Below are 18,578 nucleotides of genomic sequence, written 5' to 3'. Positions count from 1 at the left end.
TGGGCTTAACAGCTCTAAAAGGAGGGTGACTGAAACCCTTTTCACACAACAATTTCTGAAAATTTGTTGCATATTTTAGGACAACCTGTCTCCACAGCTCTTCCTGAGTTGCTCTTTCACACATGCACTTCACAGGTGGAAGATTTTCCCTGTTAGACAGTCCTAAAAGGGTTGAAGATCAAAACCTGGGCACATAAATATACCAGAAAAACCTTTTAGCTTATAACAGGCTACTGCAATAGTCTCAGGTTCTGTGATAAAACACTATTTTATCTTATCACTGGTGCAAAAACTTAGACCTCATTTAGTTCTTACAGGGGGAACATATATTCAAAACACATGAGCATAGATCATCAAGTTAACCAAAATCCTGCACCTTCAACTTTCAAGACTCAGGCTGCCAGGAGTAGCATGCACCGATAAAACTGGCTTTTAAGTACAATGTGTCTTTTTAGCTATGAAATATGTTTTATAATTTTATCTTTTAATTGATTTTATAAATCAATCATGGTCAATATAATTTTTTTTTTTACAAAAAACATTACAAAATACCCTTCTTTAATGTCAAAGTGAAACCAGATTTCTACAAAGTCAATAAAATAAAAATATGTCATGTAAAAGTAGTGACTGCATAAATATTCACCCCTTTTAAAGTGACTGACCTAGTTCAACAGTCAGCTGATTGGTGTTAGCAGTCTCACAATTAGTGAAATCGGGATCATCTGAGTGCAGGGAATGTGTCTCAGGGGATTGTAACCTAAAGGGTCATCTGTGTCTGGAAGGTTCAGTCACTGGTTAATCAGTATTCCTGGCTACCATTACACCATGAAGAGAAAAGAACACACTAACATCCCCATTTAACTAAATCTGAGACTACTCACACTAATCAGCTGGACCTCTGCTGAACTTGGTCAGTCACTTTACAGGGGTGTATATTTATGCAGTCACTTATTTTACATTTCATATTTTTAATTACTTACTTTGTAGAAATCTTTTTCCCTTTTACATCAGATGCTCATGAGTTAATTGTCCCAAATTCATATGCAATCCTTTAAATTAAAGCTGAATGTCTACACTTCAATCAAAAAGAAAAGTTGCTGTTCAAATACTTACAGACCTACAGTAACTGTGTAATAATGCTTTTGGGGCTTCATGTTTTTAAGATATTGCAAAATCTGAAAATACAGTGTTGGAGTGCCGTTATTTTAAAAGATATTTGAATTCAAAACTTGCATTTTGTAAAGTGACAAAGACTTAAACACAAGTTTTACCTCACAAAGTCCTTGTGCAGTGGTTTTGAGGCTTGTTTGACAAAAAAAGCACATTGCTCCGCAATGCCAAAACAAAATACAGTTAAAGGGATACATTAGTGCAAATAAATAAATAGATTTAATAATAATAAGAAAAAATACTAAGACTGTTAATGTACAGTGACTGACCTGTGCAAAGGCTCGGTAAAAAAACTTACGTTAAGAAACACTTAAAGGTGGCTGTAACTTAGGGCAGAAGGTTGTGTTATTGGGAGCTCAGTTAGCCTCACAGCTCGCCCTAGCTCCAGGGAAATAGAACCCCTGCTCAGCTCTCTCATGCCAGGCATCAAAATGAAGGTTGTCTCTGACATTTCCTTGCTTGGTTTGCAGCACACTTCAACCATTGCATTAGTTTTGGACTTCTTTGTTTACTTTCATTTACCTTTTGAGTTGCTCCATTTCTAAGTATTCTGCACATTATTCTTGAATTAAGGCTTACAGCCGTTACCCAACCCCTGCACTTGCTGTCCACTGTACATCAAAGCATTTGTGTAAAATAGTGCATACAAAACATCCCTTAAATATCTGTCTGCTAAAATAAAACTCAGAGTAAGAAGAAAGCAGAGTGAGTCATACAAAAATAAATAGGTTTCCATGGCACCTGCCCAAACTCTTTTGCATATAGTTCATTCCTGAATAAGATCATTATTTCTGAAATTTTATTTTTTCCCGTAACATATGTCCAGAGATATTATGTAAACAAAAATAAAGTGAAATATCAGGGCCAAGCCACTTTAGCATGCCCTGGAACCATCTCTAAATTAATATGTAAGTTGTCTATTTCTGTAGTTCTTTTTGCACACATGCTGGCCAGCAGAGACTTTTTGTGGCACACATTTTTGGTCTTTTGCTTATTTGTTTGCTGAACTGGGTTGTTGTGGTCCTTAGATAAGACTTCACTGACTGCTGGGTTGGTAACACCACACATCTGGGGGTAGTGTCTGAAGCATTCAAAAGCATCCTTACACCTCTCACAGTTGTGGTCTTTTAGGCATGCTGAAGGAGGTTGTGCAGAGGAGTTAGAAGAGGGGAATTTATTGGTTTGTCTGTGGATTTTGCGTAGCCTGACCCTGATCTCCAGCTTGGAGCAGCACTTGCATGGACCCTCAGGGCAAAGGCAGCTCTTCACACAGCAGTGGCAGAGGGTGCCCAGATCCCTGCGCATTATCCTTCTAAAGTTGGGCCTCAGCATCAGGTAGATGATGGGGTTGTAGATGGTGGAGGACTTTGCAAACATGGCTGGCATGGCAAATGCAAGAGGGGGGATGTTTTCAATGCGTCCAAAGGCTGCCCACATGGACACCACGGCATATGGGCTCCATGCCGCAAAGAAACCGATGCAGACAGCGACACTTAGCTGATGGGTACAAGAGAAAAGGGGGAAATGTTTCTGTTATTTTTCTACTGTTCTCCCAAATCAAACTGAAGGTGAAGAAAGAAGCAGGAATGTACAGTAAGAGCAATTTAACCCTGACCAAAAAGAAATGTTCAGAACAAGTGTGTACATGGTAATCGAACGGAATAACAATCAACATGAACCACCTCTCCTGTGTGAAATAAAACTTCATTCTGAATGGGCTGTTTTGGATCAGAATCTTCCGAATGGCATCTTTACATGTCCCATTGTTATTCACGTAAAGCTTCATTTCCAGTTATTTGCATCTTTGTAAACAAAGCCACTGCTTGTATGTTTACAGTGCCTTTATAAAGTATTCCTCACCTTAGATGTTTTATCCTTTTATTGAGCTCATCAATCAATCATGGCCCAAGAAGGCTTATAAAGGTAGAGGGTAAAATGAATGTGGCAAAATATAGAAAAATCCTGGAGGACAATCTTATTCAGTCTGCAAGAGAAATACAGCTTGGGAGAAGATTAGTTTCCAGCAAAACTACGACCCGAAGCATACTACCAAAGCTACACAGAAATGGTTTAAAGACAACAAGGTGAATGTTCTGGGGTGGCTGAGAACCAGACCTCAATCTAAAAGAGATTTTGTGGCTGGAATAGAAGAGGGTTTTTCAAGCTTGATTCCCATGCAATTTGACAAAGCTTGAGCAAAGAAGAATGGAGTAATATTGTAGTGTCCACATGTGGAAGCCTGACTGAGACCTATCCACACAGACTCAGTGCTCTGATTGCAGTCAAAGTTGCAACTACTAAATACTGACTTGAAAGGGGTTAATATCTAAGCAGTCACTTATTTTACATTACATATTTTTAATTAGCATTAGTTAATCTGTTTTTTACTTTGACATTAAAGAGGTTTTTTGTAATTTTCTCTTAAAAAAAAGCCATATTGTATTGACCATGATTGATTTAATAAAACAATAAAAGTGTAAAACATCCAAGGGGATGAATAGTTTATATAGGCCCTGTATATTTACATGTATTGATAGTTGAGGTATGATTATAGTTGATTAGGCCACTAAGCTGGACTTCTTAATGGCCTAATCAGTTCATTCCAAGCAAATCTCAATTTCTTCATCCATGCACTTCAAAATCTTTAAGTCCTTTATCTGGCACAACAAAGTGTCTTTTTGTCTGTTCAGTCATGCATTGTTTCAGCTCTAGATCTCACAGTAATGATAACTTTGTCTAACTTTCTCCCTGGCTTTCTCCAACACATTTATGCTGTTTTGGCACTGAAATTGTGGCAAATAAGCAAGACATGTAGTCCAGTTTTGGTGCAACTGAGGTGCAAGAGTAAACTGACCCCCCCCAAAATTATATAGGTGCCTCCCACAACAAGGAATTCAAATTAGTATGTTTTTAACTAAAATGTTAACATGCATTTTAAAGTTGTTTTAATTGGAATAACACAATATTTATTATTTTTTTTAACTGTATATATGCCTACTGTTTACCTTTAGGTTAAAAGATATAAATAAAATATCTCACCAGGCTTATTCCTTGCAAGTGCTTTATTAGACTCCCACAACTGCATTCTGATGGTGCAGGAGGTAAGGCACTTTTTGGTACCCTTAAGTTTGTATGAATTAGTTATTTTTATCAGAGAGACAGGGTAATGATAATGATCATTTATCAGCAAAGGCAACAGTAGCCTCTCATCCATCACAGTACAGCCACAGCTACTACCTGCTAATGAGCAGCTGCATCACTGGAGGATCTATTGAGGTCAACGCCAATTTCTGAAACAAATGGATGGGAGAGAAGCTCTCCGGAAGACTCTGGTCTATGAGGAGGTGCTGAGATAATCTAGCCATAAACTACAGCATGCAACCCCCAACCTCTGACCCCACCATCAGGCCACATAACATGTTACAAAATATATTACAGAATAACACAGGTATGTGTTGTGTCAAACTTTCCTCTCACCTTCACAATAACTGTCTGGATACTGCTCATGTGTGTCTGCCTTGAAACATGCTGCTCCATATTCTTGCGGGATGCGTGCACTGTGACCAGAATACCTGTGTAGGAAGCTACGATAACACAGCATGGAAGGATGTAGCAGAAGATGAACAGTGCCACGGTGAATGAGCGCGCTGTGGTATGCTGATTGGACAGGCGCCAGTCAATGCAACAAGCCGTACCGTAGGGCTCTGGTCCATATTTCCCCCAGTGGGCCAGCGGGGAGCATGCGAACAGCAAGGCATAGATCCAAGCACAGGCAATGAGCAGACAGCCGTGAACCGAGTTAAACCTGTTCCCTGTGAAAACACATTACATTAATTTTGTATTATTTGTGGGTTTGAAAAGTACAGTTCTTCAAAATCAGAAAGGTACAGGCTGCAGATCATAAAATATGACATTTTTTAATGCATATGAAACTTTTAGGTACCTATAGTGCCTATAATCTTATTTGCTTTAGAAACCTAAAACAAAGATTGTAAAAGAAATCACTCATTCATACACAGTGCAAAGTCAAATAACTACATATCCAGTGGGGGGCACAGTAGAACTGGAATTTAATAACAATCATTTTATGGGGGAGCAGGTGGCCTAGTGGTCAAAGGCGCTCCCCATGTACGCAGGCGGCCCGGGTTTGAATCTGGCCTGAGGCCCTTTACAGCATGTCTCTCCCCAACTCTTGACCCTGTTTCCGACTCTATGCACTGTCCTCCTCTATCTAATAAAGGCACAAAAATGCCCAAAAATAAATCTTAAAAAAAAAAAAAAAATCATTTTATGGGGAAATACATTGAGTCACTAGTTTGATGGCTATGCAGGCTACAGCAGTGGTTCCTAAAGTGGGAGTTGGGACCCCCTGGGGGGTCATGAGACACTAAGTGGGGGTCGCGATGAAAACAGAGAGTATATCTAAATGGTTTTAAGTTGTGTACTTTGCGCATTTTTGTAGAAATGTATGCATAAAATTGGTTAAAACAAAAAATAAAAGCATGGTCATTTATTGAGATATATGCTGAAACCAAAGCATTGCTTAATAAAGTCCTGCACAAAATATCTGGAATGTGCATGGCTATGTTCAGATATGCCACAACCAAGCTTTGGGACAGTGTGGGTCCCCAGTCTTTGTTACTGTTATTTTGGGGTCATGGGTTGAAAAGTTTGGGAACCCCTGGGCTACAGTCCCTAACACTAAACGTCTTTCAGTGCTGAGATGTTCCAGTGTGGGCAGAGGGAGCTACTAGCACTGCTACTTAAACCCTTTTCAAACTGGGTGTGCGTTTACTCTGTGACTGCTGTTCTGCTGTTCTGCCTGTCCAATCTGACTGACGCTGTCACCGCTCTCCTCCTAGGTGCTTATGTGCAACATGTTGGCTTTTTTCTTTTCTTTTTTTTCTTTTTTTTTTCCTTTTAAGATTTATTTTTGGGCTTTTTCGTGCCTTTATTTGACAGAGGACTGTGGATAGAGTCAGATACAGGATCTGGTCCGCCTGCGTACATGGGTCGTGCCTTAGACCACTAGGCCATCTGTGTACCCCACAGTTTGACTTTTCTTCATTGGTTTTACCTTAATACATCTAACAAATCCAGAATAAAAGCATTCTGTACAAACAAGACAATGATAATTTATCATCATCACATCTTTTGGTGAAAAAAGATATTGTAGAAATGGACAGAACGTAAAAGTTTTGCGCATCAAAGCAAAATATGCCAGAGACATCCCTGTAGATTGTAGTGCTGTTGACTGCTATTGCAAATAAACCATGCTTTTCTTCAAATGAAGTGGATAATATAGAAAGTTAGCTTGTGGAAAGTCTACCTTGAAGTGTATGACATTATGGCTAATAGTCAAATCTGCAAAGCAGCATGTACTGCATGTTTTATAGTCAGAGGTTTTCCCAGAAGGACTTCTCCATGTCAGCCTACAGTCTACTTGAGCAAAGCTAGTTTATGGTTTAATCTTACTGTATCTATAGTTTAAGTGTGTTTTTGTCTCTTGAGGTGGCTGTCCAGTTTAAGGGTTTGCTGAGCTCACTGTTCTCTTAAAGATGTTGGTGTAAATACTGTATCTGGACAGTCCTCCATGGAGGGCCGTCTTTATATAAGGATATGGATATACTTGCATACAGAATTAGCAAAAGACAGCTGAGGAAAAAGTAAAGGTCCAAGGACTCCTGTTTACTTTTAACAGAGCTGGAGGAATCGCAGCAGGTAAGACACTCGATTACAAGAACATTCAAACACGTGCTTGAATGACAGCTTTTTTCCCCCTTTTTTCCTTTCATGTTTAGAAAATATAAATTGTTTTTGGTAAATAGACTCCAAGGTGATGTTTTTACATACTTGAAGGAGTAGTGAGGCTGACAACAGGAAAGGATACCCCCTATAGATTCCAGACACAGGTAGTGGGGATGAAGAAAGGACGGTTAAGATGAGGAGTGGACTTCTGAAAAGCTTGACCCGGACACTAATAAGATGACATGGTGATGAAGAGATGCAGGATGGCATGGAGAAGCTGGACCTGGACACTGATGAGATGTAATGGAGGTGGCTGGGGTGGAGGAGGGTTGCAACAGTCACACAGAAACAACAGAGTTTAAAATAAAACAATAGTAGGATGATAAAATTGTGGCAGAATGGGATTGGCTTAGACCTTTAGTGAAAAGACACCCATTCCAGCTGATTACCAAAGCAGGAAAACAGAGCAAGGATAGGGAGACACGTCATTTTATTGTTGATTTCCAGGCAATTCATAAGGCAATCTTGTATTGCTCTTTTACTAAACAGGGAACATTATTGACTAAGGGCTGCATTAAGGCCTGCAGGTACATGAGAAATATGTTGTCATTGACATTCATTTAAATAAATGTGTTGACCCACACTGTCAGCCAGTGTTTAATATTTAGCTAACAAATTAGCAGAATAATGGTATACTACACAGTACTTCATTACAAATATATGGCAGGCAGTCAAGGCCTGCCCCTATTTCTCAAACAGATATTTGACATATTGGTAAATGCTACATGTAAATGATGCCTCCAATGTAAAATCTAACTAAGTGTAAGATAATTGTATTAATGAACATTTATTAGCAGCTGTCTAATACTTTAAATCCAACTTTCTGTTGTTGTCACTGCATTTGTGGCAGCCATCCAAGATGGCAGAACCCAATAATCAGCCACAGCATTTGTCTATAGGTTCAGACTGGCTGAAGTTTCCTTAAAGCATGAACTTCCTTGGTAATTCATGGTGAATGAGGATACAACCAATGGCTTTATGTGCAGCATGCAGCCATTCGTACTGCATCAAACCTCCAAACAAGATTATCCTGGATTTGGTTTCTATGGGATGTAATAGGGATATTCTCCTCACTCTCAGCGAAGCTTGGCACATTACATCAAAAGGATTTATCTTTACGTAACCAAGATCCAATGGCACCCAGGGTTTTTTAGAGGGTGTTAGGGAACCCTGAACATTCTGTCTTGTGGATGTCCTCTAGCAAGAGCAGTTGTGGAGTTTTGATTTTGCAGTTGCAGTGATATGTTAAAATCTCTCATCCCTTAGATCCTGGATCCTTTTAGCTAGAGCGCTGATGGAAAAAAGGTGCACTGATAGATATCAAGCAACCTCAGGTAGAGCAAGAGGTTGGATGACTTCAGACTGAAAAAAATAGAAAGAAGTCCAATAAATATGGTGTGACTGGAGTGAGGGACGAGTCATGTTACCTGTTTAAAGGCTTTCAATGCAACTTTCAGAGCAGATTTTCAGAGCAAAATAAAATGCTCTCTTTTGGCACAGCCCTGTCACCCCCAAGCTTCCTCTCCCTTCCTGTCATCACATTTCTGCCCCAGAGAGCTGCAGACAAATGCTGAAACAATAGACTGATTAATGTGCATCTCAAAGAGGATCATTTTTCTGTTTTCAAAGTTTGCTGGTTCTCTTTCTGTTGTACTCTTAGACACTTTCTTATTATGCTCATAGACACGGTGTCCCTCTTTCTCCACACCATTGTAAGGCCAACAGTCAGATAGGGAGGTCTTAATTTGAAAAAACACAAAGTTTGAACATTTTAGCAACAGCTAAAGTAAGAGCTGTTCTATCTATGAACACAAAGCTGAGATCAACAAAACCAACTGGAATTTGACTTAACTTTCAGTAAATTATACGTATACATTTATTACTTTTTGAAACTGGGAAGAAAGAGAGTGAGTTAGGAATTTCATGTAGAGAACAAAAAGCCACAGGTTTTATTTGATTCTGTGCCCACAGACAGAAGCCTCTGTGCATGTGACATACAGACATTACCACTTTTGCTGGTGCATATATGCATATTAAGTAATGATACTGAGGGGTTTGTTTTTAAAGTACAGGTGGTTAGAAACCACAATGAGACATCAAAATACAGTAACCAAAGGAAAAATATTTTTGCAGTTTAGGAACGTTGTCACTTAATCATTTGTCAACGATAAAGTGGCAAAAAATACCATTAGATTGTAAATGAGAGTTGAGTTCAAAAAGTTTCCTGTGACACTGCCTGGGAAATCATGATTTTGTGAGTTCAAATTAAGGGCCCCGTTGCACTGCATTAACCAACATCACACAGTAATGGGTATTGAGTGGAGCCCTCAGACTTGTCGGTCCTCAAAGAAAGGCTAATGTGCACTGCTTTGTGGAGGGATTATCACTTCGTTTCCTTCTGCAGATAAATCAACACTCAGCCACTTAGGAATGTGATGGTTAATCCTTTGTCATTTCAGTGGGCAAAAAATAGGTCCTTTGAAGACTTACCATAGAGAGGATAACACACTTTCACAAAGCACACCACGCTCAGTAGGGTGAGAGTGGTCAGACTGCAGATCCCAAACAACATGCCGCAGAAAGCATACACGGAGCACACTGTTTTCCCATACAGCCACCTGCGTAGGAGGGCAAGGGGGTGTGAGAAAGGGAAAGAGGAGGGTGCAAAGCAGAGGCAGAGAGGAAAATCGATCCGGGAGAAGTTGAGAAGAGAGTAGCAGGAGAATTAACACTCTCTGTGAACTCACAAGCCAACATATTGCTAAACAAATGTAATAAAATAACCTCTTAATAGAGTCTGAACTAAAGGCAAAATTTGACATTATAGCTTTTTGGCATTCAAGTTTTCATTTTGTCTCTTTGCTACTGTAGATGCAGAGTGTAGTACCTGTGGTAGAAGCTTGAAGTTATCGCCATTGGGTATAAGGAAAGAGTCAGGCCCAGGTCACTAACAGCAAGGTTGATGATGAAGTACTCTGCAGGTTTCAGGAGGTGCTTTTTCTTGTAGGAGACATACAGCAGCGTGCTGTTTCCAAACAGTGAACATACTCCTATAGGATAAACAGACAAAAGCCCTGAATGTGGACATTACATGAACTCTGGGGCTTAGAAGCCTAATGGCAGGGATCAGTGTTAATTTTGTCGACTAAAACTATGACTAAAAATGTTTGTCGACAGCCTTTTTTTCTGTGATGAAAACTAGACTAAGACTAACAAAAATAGATCTGTGATGACTAAAACTGACAAAAACTAAGTTTAGTTTTCATCAAGATGACTAAAACTAGACTACTGTAGTTCTCATCATTCAAAATCCATGATATTTCTCTGATGTCGGTAAATCTGTTAAAAGACAATGTAGCTGTATCTCTACTGACTCTCAGCTGAGAGAGAGAGCAGGGACCCCAGGTTTGGCAGGGTGCACAGTGCCATGATTTGGTACCAGATTTAGGCAAGAGAATAAATGCTTGGACCAAAAGTTAAGACTAAATACGAGAACTTTTTATGGACTAAAACTAGACTAAAACTAAAAAGGATAGAAATGACCAAAATGTGACTACAAATTAAATGCATTTCATTTAAAGATTAAAACGAAGACTAAAATTAAAAATAGCTGCCAAAACTAACACTGGCCAGGATTTACTTCAACCTCCTAAGACCCTGCATGTACATATGAGGATATTATATTTTGGCTTCCATACAATATAGTAATAATTTCTTCTTTCTTTTCTGAGACAGTTGCTAAAAATGTCCATTAAAGTTCATGTTACTTGTTTGAAATGTTGGGAGGATTTGCAATGAAATTTTCTGGAATTTTCATGTAAATTTTTGGGGGTTGCATATTTTAGAGAATTTCACTGGAAGTTATTCAGGAAACTTGCTTTGTTTTTTTTTTTTTTAATCATTATTTATTTTGATTTCAAGAGAATTTGAGAGACTCACCAGGATGTCTGGTAAATTTTGTTTGGAAATTATTGATATTACCATGGACTTTGGAAAGTATATTTGTAATTTTGGGAAATCTGATTTGCATTTTTTGTTGCTTTGAAATGTTTAGGTACTTTCATGGATATTTGGGAAACTTATTTGTACTTGTTGAGAAATTTGGTTGGGAATTTGGGGGAGTTGCCCTTTTATATTTTCAAAATATTTCCTTGGAAATGTTAGGAAATTTGTTTGGATGTTTTGGAGAATTTTTTGTGAATTATATGGAACTAGGAAGAGATTGGGGAAATCTCCTTGATGTTTGTGGGGATTTTTCTGGCACAAAAATAGCACTTGTAAAATGGAGGAAATGGTTCAAGACTGCGTACTAACCCAGAATCCACAGTGGTTCACTTAATTCATTGTTAATGATAGGCTTTATTTAAACCATTCACATACCTACTTTCTAAACGTATCTATATTATAGTGTTTAGGCTACATTTTGAATATATCATAATTTGTGGCTCAGATGGCATTTATTGTTATAATCAACTGCTGACAGTCATATTCACAGGTGTAGTAGACATTTCCACACACAGCAAACCAACCATTGACGTCACTGTACCACTCTAAGATTATGGGTACTGTAGTATATGTGACTGAGATTGCTAAGGTAGCTTTCACACTAGGGGCCTCGTCCCGGATCCGAGTGCTCTTGAGCCCAAAGTCCAGTTGTTTGGGTAGTGTGAATGCAAATGAAATGCACCGGGGCACCGGGCCCGGGCCCACTTGGGGAGGTGGTCTTGGGCATGATTCAAGTGGACTCTGGCACGGTTCAGATGAGATGTGAATGCAACTGCACTCGGATACAGGACAGAGCGTCGTGTCACCTTTATGACATCATCATAAAAGCTAAACTTCTTTCCACAGCGCGGCAGTTTGTTCAAATTTTTCCTCAATAAAGGGCGGAAATCATCAGAATCCACCCAATAAACAGTCTGTTGTGACTCACCTTACAGATGAACACAATTTGGAGTCAGTGAGAGGAGGTGCAGTGGCAATAAAAGTCTCCTGTCACCTCAAAAACCGTTGTGTCTACTCAGCTGGAGCCCATTTAATCCTCTGAGCTGTAGTAGATGTGCAGATACGAAGTTGCTGGCATCCTAAAAGTGATTTTAATCATCCATGGCTGCAGGATGGACTTTTTGCCAGGTCAAAACAAAAATAATATTCGCTCAGGTCATGACCCCAGTGGTTGCCATGGCAGCCTCTTCTTCTCTCTTCTCCTTTGCGGGGTTGTAAACCAGCTACGTGCATACCGCCACCTGCTGTTTCAGACCGAGTAAATACACAAGTGTGCCCTGGCACTGTTCGATATTGCCAGTGTGAAAGCAAGCCAGGGGGGAAGGGGGAGGGGGAGGATCGCGGCGCGACTCAAAACTACTGGGCCTAATGTGAAAGCGGCCTAAGACTAATGTTTACTAATGATATCTTCTACTACCAAAAGGAGATTGTTGTGCTTATGGGAAGTTGAAATAAATAAAGAATATTTGTATAATTTTGTCCACTCAGAGAGCATTAAATGGACCAATCTGGCAAATGTTGTCACTCAGAAAGCACCATAGAGGGCACTTTATTGTTCTCATCTACCATAGTGGCATACAAGAGGGCACTTTGCATGAATTTTCTTAAACATTAGGGCACCAAGGGGGGCTCTGAGTCCACCATTGTATTAACCAACTTTTGTAGCTTCATATCAGTATTCGCACAGTAATGCAGAGATGCAAAGCCCAGTCAGATCTTTAACGTTTTTCTCTAGTTTTGTGGATTTTTAGAAACTATTATTTCACCAAATAGTCCTTCTTAAGTTTACTTTAATGATATCTATGATTCATGTTGTGACCTTTTCAGGTTGATGTACAATAACAGGTACCAGGTGTTTCATAAATTTAACATACTGTAACTGTGAGCTTACCAAAACATTTAGCTGAATGCTTGATTTAAAAAAAAATAAAGCAATACTAACTAAATTGAGGATTTTTTCCTTTCATCTCAAGACAGTATGCCATTAGGAGAAACATGCTTCTATTGCCTTTATGTCACTGGTAGTTCCAACCACAATATAATATCTAGTAGAGCCACCAGAAATAAGATGGATGCACCTATCACTTTGTTTATTTTATCATGTTACAATGTCAATCCATATTCAGAGAAATCACAGTTTTTATGTTTGACTTACTGACCAGTGGACTTGGGCTCCCAATAACTATAATTTTATATTTCAAACTTTTCAATCCCTAAAGACCCCATCCTTCAACACCATTTATTTGATGGAGTGTTTTCAATCAGATCAGTCTTGTAGTACTTGAGAACAGGACTCGGACTCGAGTCCTGATTTGGAGGACTCGTGACTCGGACTTGGACTCGAACTTGAGCTTTAACTGCGTCAGGATTCGAGGATGAAGTGGAGGACTCGAACCATTTTTGCTGAAGACTATTTTATTCTGTAATATTTGTTGTTTTTGTGTGAGAAAACCCCATATAACTGATCAGTGTTCACGCAGCGCCCAGTGTGTGTTCACCTGCATGCGTGTTCACGCGTGTCTAACCTGTTGTCTGTGAAAACAACCAGAGGAGAGAGAGCAGGAGGAGCGGGGGAGCCTGGGTGATAGAGAGAGGAGGTGATAGGTTGATAGGTAGCTTAAACCTGTGGCTCTTCTCTGTATTCCCGCGGTAATCTTTACAAGAAATTAAACTAAAACGCAGCCAGCCTACCTTTGAATTGCAGAAAATCTCCATCAGCTGCTCAGACTCGTCATATTAGCTGCTGTTGCTGCTGTACAGTAATCCTCCTCAGTCTTGGACGGAGTGACAAAAACTCTTAAACCCTGTAGTGAGTCCTGTCAGTTATAAAAATATCAATCCATCGTTGAAATCTGCGTTACCAATGGTGAGGTAACGCTGATTAGTGAGCTAAACGAGGTGGCATACTGAAAAATTATGATGTGTTTAATTACAGCTCAGACTTTAGAGTATTTAAGACCTTTTAATGATGTGTTCAAATGTCCCAAGGAGAAAATTGGAATTTTAGTTTTTAATGAGAAATCTGAATAAATCCAGTCATTTTAAAGGAGGAATATTTAATATAAGATAGATGTAGAGTATGAGTGCAGTTAAAAACATGTTGTCTCATTTTTCCACCCTAAATACACAAATAATCCTGTTAATATAACTAATATAGATGAAGAGTGTAATAGCTCCTCTGGCCCTTTAGAATAAAAAGTTGAGGAAATACATACATTAATGAAACACATCAACGTAACCCAGCTGTAAAGCTGGGATGGCTTAAAAATAATTGATCATTTAATTTAATTTGACTCTAGGTTTTAGGTAATGGGGACTTGACTCGGGCTCAGGTAAAGAGGACTCGACTCGGACTTGACTCAGATTTTTCTTTGGTGACTCAGACTTGTCTTGGACTTGAACACTAGGGATTCAGGACTCGACTCTGACTCGAGGTTTGGTGACTCGACTACAACACGGACTCAGATAGAGATGAGCTGGTATTGTTTGGGAAAAGTACCCAGATGGAATTCTCTTATAAATGCAACAAACAGCATCAAGCCTGGGATCCAGTCCTGCTGCCAGTACATGAGGGACTGTAGCCTCTGTATATGAGCACCTGCTACCAACTGAACTAAACAAGCACCTTCACAGGTACGTTTTAGGTGCTCACAATTAAGATTTACAGGCTCATGAGAAAATTATATATTTTCACAATAAAGTTTCACATGCTCACAGACAAGATTCGTGTGCTATATCAAAGTTTGTCATGCATATGTGAAAATCTGAGACAAAATGGCAGAACTTTCTGGTGCACAAACACATGGAGGAGTGCATATATCCATACCAGAAACCTCTCTTTCTCTGGTGTTGCCCCCTTAAGGTCTTCGTAGAAAGTAATGATTCACACTAAAATCCAAACTGTATGTGTTTGGTCACCTTTAAAAAGTGTGCTGGTAACCTTAAATGTCAGGAATCTGTGAAGATCAAAGACTGAGATGAAAGGTAATAAGGGTAGGATTTTTTTCTTCAGCACATGGCAAAGTGTTTTACTAACAGAGGCCCCTTATGTAGTTGAACCTGCAGCTGTAACACTCGGCCCTCTCTAAGTCTGTGTGCATCTCTGATGAAAGGTGAGAACAAGAATTATTCATATACACAGTGGTTATTAAAGAGATGATATTGGAGTGATTTACTCAGTAACAGTAGAAATATTAAAGTAGCACGCTTCCAAGGCATCATAATGTGCTCTTTCATTTCATGCTGTTTCTCATTTAGCCTTAACAGAGAAAGTAGAAATCTCATTACTGACAGCATCATTAGTGTCATTATTAGCTCTTTATTTTCTGTTAAGAGGGGAAAAAGACTAAATTAGTTTGAATCCATGAAGATTAACTCACCAAAAATGGAGTAGACCACTGCTACTGTTATATCCAGAGGTACAGGTATGTTGGAGTTGAATGCAACGTCTTCTAAGAGTGCCATCTGAAAAGGGATTAGAGATTTTTAGAAGTGCTTCAACTAAAAATGTTTTACCTTAACTGACGATTCAGTACACAGTAGTAGTTTTACACTGCAGCTGGGTATTTTTTATGTGACAGGGAGGTGCCAATAATCAGTTAACTTCATTTAGGTATGTGTCCTTCAGGTGGATGTTTACAAAACCAGTGCTAACCTCCTCCAACAGTGTGGGTCAAAAGGTCGTTTCACATGTTTTCATACAGAGAAAGTAAGGTAGATGTCTTATAACTAATGCCTCTCCTGAACTCCAACATTTCAGGCACACACAAGATACCAGTGGAAGTAGGTTTCCAGCTTTCTGAGCCTGAACTCAACACAACCATGTGCATCTCAATGCGCTCTTCCTCTTCTCAGCAGCACGTTTTTCTGGGATTTCAATTTTTGCTCACTGCCACAGATTAACAGCTGAACTGCAAAATTAAGTCTTTGAATAAAAATAAGACATGTCAATGTCCCTTTAATTCAAGTTCCAAAAACATTTTTCAAAATTCTTTTCTGTAAAAACTGAGGTCACACTAATACTTCTTCAACAAAAGCAATTTTACAAATAGTCAGTTTTACAACAAGTTAAATCTTTTTTCCTAGGATATATCTAGATGTCTACGTCATTTTCAGCCATGCCTCACCTGAAAGTGATAAATGTGTCAGCATAAGGCAGTGAGGTAGAGGGAATAACTATTAAGACTTCTGCCCCAGAATAAAAAGTTTAGAGAGAAAAAGGGGAGAGTGAGTGAGTGAGTGACAGAAAGACTTGTTCTGTTTATTTGTTTTTAATGACAACGTGTATCTGGCGTTTTGGGTCCTATTAAGATTAGCAACTCAAACAGGATGCTGCCTACAATACAACGCTGACACAAGACAAAAGTAATGCAGTTCTAGAATAACAACACAAGATGACTTTAGGATACCAATGAAGATTTTTAAAAAGCAGCCTTCCAGCTCTCCTTGGGAAAATGTTCGCCTAATTTGCGCCTAAAATTCACCAACGGCAAAATACGTTATTCCCCCTTAAATCATAAACTTGCCTCACCTCACCGAAGTGCTGAGCTGCTTTAATCCGCGTCCTCACGTGCAATTAAGATCCCGGAAAACGTTCAAAAAACAACTTTAAACCTCTTTTACATTTGCTTTTTGTCAGAGAGAGTCAGAGATGTGCACCCACAATGAGGCTGGCTACAGTAACTGTATGGTTGTGTGCACAGAGGAGCACGAGGACTATCTATGGGGAGGTGGATAAGACCTAATCAATCAATGACGTCAATTTACACTTCATAAACGCACGCTCACGCGCTCTCGGTTGCTAGGTTCATTTCTGGGTCTGAATAAACTGGAGCCAAATTATGTCTTTAATAGATTTGTATTTATTTTTGACTAAAATTAGGGGAGATTTTTCTTTTTTGGAGTGGGTGCGTGAGTAGGCAATATGTTGCCCGAAGCGTTAGAAAACTCATTTGTATGTATGACCAAAAACGATCCACCGACCCACCACACGAATAAATGCGCGAAACTCTGTAAAGCCTGATTACCTAGAGCTATTTATGCTGTTTATTTAAAAACGCTATATATTTTTATGACTCCGTTAAGGCGAAGTGTGACTCGTGGCCAGTGAAAAATAAGGCCAAGCGTGGGCACAGTGTTGTTGTTGTTGTTTTTAACAAAATAAAGAGGATATTTCTCTCGTAAAGTCTAAAATCAAATGTTAACAAGTTGGCATCATGCTGGATCTATTTTCTTATGGGTCTGACAGTTGTTAACTACCTGCTGTGTGCTGGCTTAAACATTTAATTCCAAATCAAAATCCTAGTATCAAAACCCTGTAAGAAGACAAAACATTCTTAAAAACTGAAATAAGAACTGATGCCTCTTAATGACGTTCAAAAGCAATATCACCAAAAACAAGATTTATTATTTATTCCATGAATCTTAATGCCTAAATTCACTGCCAGGGGTGGGTGTCAAACATTTACATTTTCCATACAATAGATGATACATTTAACAGTTGAACCAAAGCGATTTACAAAAGCTTTTGTTTGTGATTTCTCAGTGTTTAGATTGATGGGGGTTTTTTTGTATGTTTTGTTTTGTTTTGTTTTGTTTTAGAGAGGCGGCTCTGTGTGTTTGTCTCCCTCTCACTGTAGGCTGGTTGGAGAGGGCACAAGCACTGGGCAGTCTTGGCTGCAGCCAATCTTTGGGCAATCAAGATTTCCTTTTTACTACCTCATGGAGTCTCCAGATGCCAGAGTATTCCTACGGCCTTCTGTGTGGTAACCCGGCTCTCTCAATCTCCAATTCGATGTTTAGTTCTGGGGGTTTTTTTTTTCAGAAATTATTATTTTTTAAGTTACTATTTGTCTTTTCTAATACCCTGTCTTCTTCTCTTGCACAGCCTCTGCCAGCGACCAGCCAGCTCACTCACCTTCGTTTTGAACCATTATGTTCTGTAAAATAAAACTCCTTTGTACCTACAACCTTGGTTCATGCTTTACTTCTGGGTCCCATTCTGCAAATCATCACACTGTCAGAATTAATGCATTATTACGATTAATTAAGATCCATTAAAAGTGTATTATTTACTTTTTAAGTGTGTCACTTGCATGTTTTATTGTCACTTTTAGCACACCTGCAGCCACAGTGGTGAAAAATAAGTACACCATTGGTCCTTAAAGATTCAGTGTGTAATATTTGGCTTAGTATTATTTAGCATAGCAAACTTGGTATAAATGAAACATATCATGTATGACTGTAGGCTTGTCTAAATTAGTGTTTAATATATATATATACACACACACACACACACACACACACACACACTGCACCTTTAATTATGGATGTTCCGATACTATTTTTTCCTTACCAATTTCTGATACCAAGGTGTTGGGTATGGGCTGATACATAATATACAGCATCTCTGTGACCCTAAAGTTGTTTTCTAATGATTACTGAGTTTTACTGCTAAATATTAAACTAATAATACAGGGGGCTGCATCACAGGCTCTCTCTATCTCTCTTTACATTATGCTCTCTGATTACGGAGCAGCCTGCAACTGGCTAAAAGACCATCGCAAAGGGAAAACAATATGGCGGTTAGCCTTTGA

At 39.1% G+C, this 18,578-nt stretch overlaps 1 protein-coding gene across 1 annotated transcript; it reads right to left on the bottom strand.

The window, feature by feature from the left end:
- Positions 1 to 1,760: 1,760 nt before the first annotated feature.
- Positions 1,761 to 15,447, bottom strand: opn7a (opsin 7, group member a). The gene is made up of 5 exons (XM_041804263.1): positions 15,363 to 15,447; positions 9,866 to 10,028; positions 9,469 to 9,596; positions 4,648 to 4,982; positions 1,761 to 2,667 (listed from the first exon to the last, which is right to left on the bottom strand). Exons 1-5 carry the CDS (start codon positions 15,445 to 15,447, stop codon positions 2,029 to 2,031), a joined length of 1,350 nt encoding a protein of 449 aa, XP_041660197.1. The 3' UTR covers positions 1,761 to 2,028.
- Between the last annotated feature and the right edge of the window lie 3,131 nt (positions 15,448 to 18,578).

This window comes from Cheilinus undulatus, linkage group 13, assembly GCF_018320785.1.
Source record: "Cheilinus undulatus linkage group 13, ASM1832078v1, whole genome shotgun sequence".
Classification (NCBI taxonomy): Eukaryota; Metazoa; Chordata; class Actinopteri; order Labriformes; family Labridae; genus Cheilinus; species Cheilinus undulatus.
Note: the sequence above shows the minus strand (reverse complement) of the source record. Positions and strands in the feature narration are given on the sequence as shown.